This window comes from Brassica napus, chromosome A9 (assembly GCF_020379485.1).
Source record: "Brassica napus cultivar Da-Ae chromosome A9, Da-Ae, whole genome shotgun sequence".
Taxonomy (NCBI): Eukaryota; Viridiplantae; Streptophyta; class Magnoliopsida; order Brassicales; family Brassicaceae; genus Brassica; species Brassica napus.
This window is the reverse complement of record NC_063442.1, coordinates 32,283,222-32,293,665: the sequence shown is the minus strand read 5'-3', so window position 1 is coordinate 32,293,665 and position 10,444 is coordinate 32,283,222. Positions and strand designations below refer to the sequence as shown.

The following is a 10,444-nucleotide window of genomic DNA, read 5'->3' as shown; positions in this document are numbered from 1 at the left end:
CGAACCGATAAATTCTAATTACCCGAATGGGTCTAACTATTTAAGACCCGACCCGACCCGGATCCGGCACGACCCGGACCGACCCGGAACCGAAAATTTAAAATTACCCTATCGAATTCTAAACTCTTAGACCCGAAAGATCCGGACCCGAAAGGACCCGACCCGAATCCGACCCGACGACCCGAATGCCCAGGCCTAACTTGAAATTTTTTTAAAATGAATTTTTAAAAACTGTCAGACAAAAGTTATACTATACTATACTATATCCAAATCATATTAAAATAGAAAGTACAGTTAATTTAACGTATATCAAAAATAATGTTTTATCAGTATTTATAATTAATATACTATTTTATTTCATAATAGTATAATTTTCTTTCTCTCTACTCGTTCTCTTGCTCCTCCCTCTCGACCTCCTCCTACCCTTCTCCTCCTCTCTCCTCCTTTTCCTCTGCATCTCTCCTCAATTGAAAACTATATCAGTTTTTTCTCAATTGAAGACTATATCAGGTTTTCTATACCATTTACTTAATGAATATAGTATAGTATAATATACCACTTTACATAATTGATCAGATGCAAGTACACGCGTTTCAGAGAGAATAAGTTCAAGAGTATGTTTAAATTGTCCCATCAGCTGCCTATTACTGTTGCATGACTATATTTTTCATTTTTTTTTCACTCTTATGAACATTTAACAAATTCATTCTAAATATTTTTTTAATTACAGAGTATTTTATTGTTGTTCGAAATCATGATTTGATTCAGATAGTAGGTGATATAAATTGTGGTGTCAATAGGGAGCAACGAGCTTATATGATGCTTAGGACATGAACACAGCTGTATCAGTACCTCAGTACCTTGCCTTAGGAGGTAACCTACCCCAATATTAATGTTATTTAATTATTAGAGAATTTAGAATTATATGCTATTTTGATTGGAAGATCCCTGATTTGTCATATTCAAACAGTGCCCATACTCAACCAAATAACCAAATAATATGACGCAACTATATACCGTATATTACAAATATCCTATATAAAACCATTATTTTAAAAACTACATACAAAACCAATAATTTATGGAAATATATTTGTAATTTTATTTTTTTAGAAGTTAATATATTATTACAATAGATATAATATTTAAAATAGAAGCAAAAGAAAACATGTATATCCGCAGATAAATTACATAAACAAATGCCAATTCTTCTTTTTAAAAAAGCCAATTCTAAGATATTTATTTTACAGTAGTAACTCTTTCTATTAGCTTTAGAAAACAAAAAAATACTCCATTTGTTTCATAAAGTTACATGTTTTAGAAAAAGAAATTGTTTCAGAATAATCCATTTTTGTATTTTTAATGTATATTTATCAAATTAATAATGAGTAATTGAAATTTCACAAAATTTAATTACATTTATTGAATTTTTATTGGTTCAGAACTATGTAAAAAGACAATCACAAAAATTCATGTATATATAAATGAGATTTAATTATTTTATTAATATGTTTGAAAAGTTTAAAATATGTAATATTTTGAAACATAAAGAGTAATAAAAATCACATTTTTAATGAAATTTAACAACTCAAAAATGTTAAATTTGATTCAAAAGAAAATATAATTTTTTACAGCGTTTGCTACTTTGTTTTTGCCTTTTCTATCAAAAAAGACGAGAAACAGAAATTCTGAGATTACATCCTCACTGATATAATTCTGCTCTTGACATGCATGTCCTAGAGAGAACCCGGAACTGATAGCTTTATTGGTAAAGCCTTTTTTCCAAAGGATAGAGGTGCTAGGTTTGAATCTCATCTGTTGCGGGGAGGGGATTAAACAATCAGCTCTTGTTCCTGATCTAGGGAGATTACGAGTTTAAGCTCAAAAAAATAATAAAAAAAGGAATAAGGGGTTCAACTTCTAACTTTACACTCTAATTTAGTTCGTCTCTTACACGTGTCCAATGTTTGCTTATGAACATCACCTTGGTTCGGAAATAAAAAGTAAGTGTGTGAAAAACTATAATAACAAAATTTAATGGTGGTATGGCATTTGTATCCGACAAAAAAAAGGGTACGAACAAGACTTCGAATCTTATTAGTTAAGAATTTAAGATCCGGTGTGTTTAATTCAAACAATGACTTGTGGAAGTAAAAAGGTGAGAAAGGGGAAAGTAGCATCTATATTTGTTACTTTCAAAGCTGGTTTCATGATTGAAAAAGTGACTGCAGCGAAACGTCATCGTTGGTTGGTTTTCTTACATGTTTCTGTGTCAACATAAGAGGGTAAAACCAAGTCCGAAGCAACTCAATGTGTCTGTCTAGTTTGGTCTAATGATAGGAAAAAATAATATATTAGCGTTAATTCAATTAACAGATAACACAAAAGTAATTGTTTGATGTATTAAATGTGACGTCAAAAGAAGCTATTTTGTATTTGTACATGAATTGCTTTGTGATTTTGACTAAATATAGCCAGGCAATAGTCTTGAATTCTTGATTGAAGATCGTGAGGTTTGGATATGGTCTGGACTTTTTCCCTTTTAAAGAAAGCCATTTATTAGATTTCTTATTGAAGTGCTTCCAACATGGCAACATGATTTAGGCTTCGAATGGTGAATATTGTCCCGCCCCGCCCCACAGTTAACAGTAATAAAAATCTCTACATATATTATATATCTATACACTTTTATAACTGTTAGAATCGCACCGCAGTTGAACCGCTTGTCCCGCACCGCTCAAACTGCAGTATTCTTACTACTTTATCTTTCTTATCTTTTTCTTTTGTTAACAAAAGTGATCACGTGAATATTTTCTTTAAATTTTAAATAGGAAGCAGAATTTAACGAAGATCGCAATATGGCCTTTGCGATCGGTCTTGATAAGCGTGCCCATATGCCAACTGAGATTTGATTATAACATCAAGTCCATTATAGACAACATTCTTCCATTATATATACTCCTATATATCAAGGCGTATACATTGTGATGATTTGATTATATTCACGTCTTATTCAGCTGTTTGTAATAAGTTATAGCATCAATACGAAGTAACAAGACAATGTATCTCAAAATTTTCCTCAAACTATTGGATGCAAATTATTCGACTAGTTGAGAAATATTGAATTCAATGTATTAAAGTCGCATGAGCAGATTCTGCGAAACAGATGCATTTGATCAAAATCGTTTCTGACATATTTCAAGTGGATTTATAAACAAAACATAATAGCAAGAAGTCAAGATACAAAAGGCTACATGACTACCCTCTTTCTCATTATAGTTCAAACTTCAAAGTAAGTATAACTTTAAGAGATTGAAAAATACAAATTTTCAAAAACAAAAACAAATTATAACTGAGAAAAATAGGAACTTCGTGAGATATGAAGGAGGGTTCCAACGATGGCTGGAAGCAATGAACTAGTTTTCTATTTGTTCCCTCTATTTTTTTCTGTTATAATCTCTTCAAACATGTCCTTTGAAAAGCTGCATATCATTGTAAAAAACGAACACCTTTTTTCTTGTGAGTCTAATTTAACATTACATTAAAATAAAATAAAATAGGAACTTCGTGGTGACTGCCTGGATGGTGAGAGCGCTTCATGCACCTTGATTTGTCCAGACTCCAGAAGAGCGGCTCGTGGGTCTGACATCCAACCGATTTATGAAACATGTTTTTTTTTATAAAATGGATCATGACCTTCGATCCAAATAAAGGACAATCCTTTCGTGAATTGACGCTCAATATGACTTCAATATAGTAAATTTTCTCTTCACCAGCTAAATGAATATTGGATTTTAGTTTTTGGTTTAGTGTTTTGTGATATATACCAATCGACTTCAAATTCGATAGAATACATGATAACGAGAAGAAGAAACCTATAATACATTCGAGTTGCTATGATTCGGGACAAAGTGATCAATCTAACAATACTAAAAGCAGGATATCAAGCCTTCTAAACGCATCCACGTCACCTTGAAAAATTAACCAATCAGAACACTTTATTTTGACACATCATCGTGGACTGTTAAAATTATAATTTGGCCCACCAAACCTATGTCGACAAATCATGTTTCGTAATCCTGACTTTTCCACTCCGTCTTCTCCAATCTCCTTTTTCTGCTCAATCAATGACAATCTTTATACTCATCTTGGATGTTTTGTTCCACCTCTCCTTGATCCTCTTCCTATATATATAGTGGTATGTCTAAACCTAAATACATCCAGAATCAAAAAAACCTAACGAGAATCGTAAGAGGGATGGCTCCGGCTGAGACCACCGTCGTACCGCTCCGGCTCCACTTTCAGGAGCTATTTATTACGGCATTCAACAAAATTTTCCCACTACTTGATCTTCGATTCAACTTCCCTAGCTTCTACACCACTTTCACAAGGTGTATATATACACCAACAACGAGTCATCCCATTCCCCACATATTTTTGTCTCGCACTTTCACTTTTGTCCATTAAAGGATCAATTATCCCCAGAGATTAAAAATCTCAGAGCTTCACAAATCTATCAAGAGTTAAGATTTCATCAATGGAAGAAGTATCTCCGGCGGTTGCTTTGCTTTCCCAGAAACCCATATGGAATTCGCAGGGATCATGGGAATCATGTTGGGTAAAGGCTACTGCTACATCCAATACTCAACTAAAGATTCCCACAGCTTCGATTCGTTTCCGTAGACTTCGTGTTCTGTTTCTGGGTCTCACGTAGCTCAATATATAAAAGTTTTGTTCTCTCGGATCAATTCACCCAACTTAATCATCATCATCAGAGATAGTCGCTGATATCGCTACCGGATAAGAGATTAACGGCTCAGACGAGAGAACGACGTTTGAGAAGAATATGATCAGCGAACAGAGAGCAGGAGTCTGTTTGACTTCAAGAGTGTGCCTTTGAAGGGTGTGACATCGATCAGTGGAAGATGATGTCTCCGATATACCCAGAATCCTTCAGTCTCCAACTAATTCGTTAATACATGGTCGTTTCAATCCTCAATCAACTGCTCATTTCTTCGGTGTCTTCAACAGCCCTGGAGGATCACAGGTAAAAAAAAGTCAATCGATCTCCTCTGTAATTAGATCTGATCATTGCAAAAATCTCGGAGTTTTTGATTGGAATCTTTGGGTTGTGTTGTGTATGTAATGAACTAGGACGAACTAATGCAGAGAGAGGAAAAGCTAGGAATAAGTACATTAAGGAGAGTTTTGACATTGGGGTCCATGTCCAGAGATCAGAAACTAATACATGGACTTTAACAATACATATATTTCAGGGAAGCGAGCCCGGCAAGTTAGGAAGCGTTTGCGAAAAAAAGCAACAAACACGAGTCACCAAGGCATGTTTCTTATGGAATACTTCTTCAAAACCATTTGAGAACAACCATAATCCCTGCACTGCGTCACTATTTGTTTTTCTGTTAAGCAGCAGTGTAGTCTCATTCTCTCTTCCTTCATGTCTTCATCTTATCCTTTGTAATGAATTTTAATGTCTCTTTATTGACCATTAGTTATTGATTTATATTTTAAGAGTAATTTAAAAGTGAATAAATATTATCATATGTTTGACTTAGTTTCGCTTCCGATTTTTATTAATTTGATTACAATTTTGACCAAAATACCTATTACTACAGAGACAGTTTCTCTCACAGAGAAGAAAATAGACATGTCTTTAGGTGTGTTGATGTCTTTTTGTAAACTCATACAAAGATGCGTACTTGTTTATTGCTCATGAACCTTCATATGTTCTTGTATGAGCAATAAACAAGTACGCATCTTTGTATGAGTTTACAAAAAGACATCAACACACCTAAAGACATGTCTATTTTATTCTCTGTGAGAGAAACTGTCTCTGTAGTAATAGGTATTTTGGTCAAAATTGTAATCAAATTAATAAAAATCGGAAGCGAAACTAAGTCAAACATATGATAATATTTATTCACTTTTAAATTACTCTTAAAATATAAATCAATAACTAAAAAATTGTAGTAAAAATACATAGCTATACAATAACAAGTTTTTTTCTTTAAAAAAGCAATAATATAGTTTTAAAAATAAATAACTAGAGATTCAGGAAATAAAAATATGATTATATATCATAGTAAAGCATATCACTACAAACTGAAGTAACTAAATCAATCATTGTGAAACCAATCCTTTTGTTTATGGTTTAAAGAAGAAAAGACAAACAATATAAAGACGCACAACAATTTCTCTGACCTGAATCATCGGTTTCTATAAGACTTTCTATTATGCTTTCAACAGACGACTTCTCACACCAGCATATGCTCTACAAACAACCAAGAACGTTAATTCTCTTAAAGTAACAAAGAATTAATTTACAATGTGTGGTTATTTCAGCATTTCAAGTTTTCAACAAAAAAAAAATATATTTAAAACATTGACGAAAAAAGCATGATGAAGATATAACAAACACTATTTCAACCAAAATATTAGAGTTATCAAAATAGATGATATGTAGAAATGTATAATTGTAATAATAAAAATTTGAGTGTCGTATAATTGTAATTTTTGGCATTAAAGTTTAAAGATTATTTACAATTTTACTAAATTAAACATTTTGAAATGTTCAATAAATTTTTGATATAATATATTTTTTCAGTCAATAATCCGCCCGTAGGGCGGGCCAAACTCTAGTATTCATAATTACACCAACTGTAAGTCTAATTTATTTAAACTTGTATTGAAACTTATTCCGTAAATAATGTCTTTGTTACTTCTAAACTAGACATTATCTATTGTTAAAAAACTACACATTATCTATAGTTCAAAAAAGTGCCATGCGCAAAAGACATATTACATATATATTCTATGCATGGAAATATGGAACATCAACATGTTAAAGCAAGAAGACATTTTTCAACAGCTAGTTAGTACGTATACCGTATGAATAGATATATTTATGAGTGTAAAAATTTAAAAGGGTGAAAAAAGAATGATGGAAACAATCCTTTGTCACATAGTGTATATAAATTATACATATATATATATATCTTAACGTTATGTTTTATAATAAGTTAAAGAACAAGGATGGCAGTAACAGTTTACATTTTCACACATAACTCTCCATCTCTCTCCCATATATCACCACACCTCTTCTGTGATTCAGACACAAAATTTCATTCTTTGTCAGATCTTTCTCCTTCTTCCTCCCTAACATTTATCTCAGCAGCTTCTCCATATCTCTCTCAAAGAAAAAGAAACCCTACAAATTTCTAAACTTAAGAAGAAGAGAATGGATAACTCTGACATACTAATGAACATGATGCTGACACAAATGGAGAAGCTTCCTGATCACTTCTCTAACCCAAACCTTAACCCTAGTTCCCATAACATCACGATGCCCTCCGAATCCAACACTTATCACCCTTTCTTCTTCAACCACAACAACCATACCCATCCCCCAGTACTTAACCCAACCATCACTCACCACCACCAACCCGGTTTAAATTTCCGGTATGCCCCTTCCACGTCATCATTTCTCCCGGACAAAAGAGGAGGAGGCGGCGACAACGCTGACATGGCGGCGATGCGAGAGATGATCTTTCGAATAGCCGTGATGCAACCGATACATATTGATCCAAAATCAGTGAAGCCACCTAAGAGGAAGAACGTGAGGATCTCTAAAGATCCACAGAGCGTGGCGGCTCGGCATAGGAGGGAGAGAATCAGCGAGCGGATTAGGATACTTCAACGCCTTGTACCTGGCGGAACCAAGATGGATACTGCATCGATGCTCGATGAGGCTATCCATTACGTTAAGTTTCTCAAGAAGCAAGTGCAGTCGCTGGAGGAGCATGCAGTGGTTAACGGCGGAGGAATGACGCCAGCACCGCCGGTTGTTGGTGGAAAAGGATGCAAGGACTATGCGATCTGATCATTACCAGATGCTTGGAAATGCACATATTCCTAGATGATGTTCTTTTAATGTATTTCATATTATACTATTAATATGAAGAGGAAAAATACTCTCGGGAGGAGTGGAATTTAATATTATGAACCTGTGAGGGTATTTCATATTTTAGACGTAATTTATTTTTCCTGTTTCTATAATCTTCGGGATTAATTCAGCAGGCTTGTGCTGAAAGAATAATTATAGTTTCTGATGGTCATTGCTAAAAGAATTAGTCTTTGATTACTAAACTGATCAATGAAATACTTGAAGCTGGTTGTAATGATTTCAGATGGGGTCTATATAATTTCTTATAGCAACTGGCACACATATACATATCAGATATTCACTAGTGGCTTGTGGCAAAAGTAATACCATTACTGTATCATAAACTGAATTATAATATAACAGTGTGCGTGGATGAATTTTGAATTTTTTCTCTCTTTCTTTTGCGTGAGTGGATTTTTTTTTTTTTGGCAAATTGAACGTGGGTGAATTTTAAATTGTAACAATATGATTTCGTTTTATGTATACACTTTGAAAATGAAAACTCAACATCTCAATCTATTGAAAGAAAAGCTCGTGGTTAATCCATTTTCTTGTTCATTGCCATTATAAGCTCCGTGCGATCACTCTCCATGTTTATTTGGTTATATCTTTGTTTATATCTTTGTACCCACGCCACTTAATAGCTAATAATAGTTCCTAAGCTTTGGCTTAAAGGACATTTAATTATTAGGTTAGAACTTCACCGTTCAACACATGACTTCAACATCAACCAAATCTCGTCTAGTCCAATCTAGTCAATCCGTTTACTGCTCTATAAGACATTAGTATTTAATCTTGACCCAATTTCTTTTTTAGCTCCAGTGGTTTCTTCCTCCTGTTCTTTCCATCAAATGTTACACTTGACCACATTATTGAAAAGGTAATTCATTCCTTGACTTCTTCCATAATCTTTAGACTATACGTCGAGAAAACTCGTTTGACATACCTAAATATTCAATATGAACAAAAATATGTTTTTAACTTTCACGTTCCGTTCATCTCTGTTCTATTCATCCGTACAAATCAAGGTTCTTCTATCACAAGATGCAAGAAATGAAGAGACGGGTGGTAGTTTTCGTAAAATAATTTATTGCTACCAGCATAAAAAATTACCGGGCCGGGCCTGCGTACAAAGTAGACTTGCGTTTGTGATTTCAGACTCAGTTGGCCGAACAACATTCTCATATAGGTGGAGAAAATGATACATTTAATTCATCACATGTTTGCATTACACACTTAGGCATTTTATAGGCGCATTGCATATACTTTTTCCTCAACAAGGGTTAAATACGTATTGCAGATATATATATTGAATATATGATATGCATATTTGCATATACTTCAAGAGTTAAATGACTATTTTCTATGTTCGTCACATTTCTATACGTGTCGCATGAATTTGAAGTAATTAAAAAACGTTACATGGGCTATTATAAACAGCTGGCAAAATATTAGTAAATTTTGATTTAATTCGTTATTCGTTTCACCTAAAGATACATATATCCGTAACTCTAGGAAGCAAAAAATTATTATGCATTATCTGTAAAAAACAAAACAAATTACAAATACTAATATTTTTAGGAACGGATATCAGATCTTTTATATCTATATATATACATATATTTATAGAATTATACATATAAGTTAAATGAATATTTATATTTTATGTAAGTTTTACAGTATTTTTATTTACTAAATATATTATATTAGTTCTTAGAATTTTAAAAGTAAATAATTTTTTCTAATAAAATATTATTATTTTATATTATTTTTGATAATTTATTTATTTATTTTTACAGATCAAATCTGATATCCGGTCAAAAATCTAAAATTGCTATGAATCAAAACGGATCAGATCACAAATAGTTCCAAAAACTCAGATATCCGAATCGCGTCCACCCCTTGAAATACGTGGCTCCCATCGGCACTATTGTCTTATATCAGAAACCTAATTAGGCATAAAATCAATACACATGTCTCTTATTTTTTCACAGACTATGTTGATCGATAATTAAACTAGCCATTCAATCATGAAAAGATGTTCTATCTGAATAGTCTAGCGAAGGCTTCTCGTGTGACAACTTCCAAAATTCAAAAAATTGTTCGCCTTTGACTCAATAATATCTATGGACAACTAAAAAAAACATGTTTAAATTGATGTTCATGTACTTGGGCTCAGCCGCCCAATTCAGGTTTGGCTTACTAGACTTATAAGCTCAGTCAATGAAGTGGATGCATGCAAGTCTTCTCAAGCCCTATTCGATCTTTCCGATAAAACAGAAATAATTTCAGGTTAATTTGGGTGGTCATGCATTACAGATTCCAAGGAATATCCGTAGACCTTGAATTTATGCTTATCTTGAGAGGGACCCTCTGTATTAGCTTTGAAAAAATCGATTCCACTCACGCGACAAGTTGAATTGAGTTGTTTATTTTTTTAATAAACAATCAATAATGCGCATTTGGTTTACTGTTTCTTCAGAA

At 33.1% G+C, this 10,444-nt stretch overlaps 1 protein-coding gene across 1 annotated transcript; it reads left to right on the top strand.

The window, feature by feature from the left end:
- Positions 1-5,894: 5,894 nt before the first annotated feature.
- LOC106395693 (transcription factor HEC2-like) lies at positions 5,895-9,232 on the top strand. Its single transcript, XM_048741014.1, has one exon. The coding sequence runs from the start codon at positions 7,256-7,258 to the stop codon at positions 7,895-7,897; it is 642 nt and encodes a 213-aa protein (XP_048596971.1). The 5' UTR covers positions 5,895-7,255; the 3' UTR covers positions 7,898-9,232.
- Positions 9,233-10,444: the final 1,212 nt, after the last annotated feature.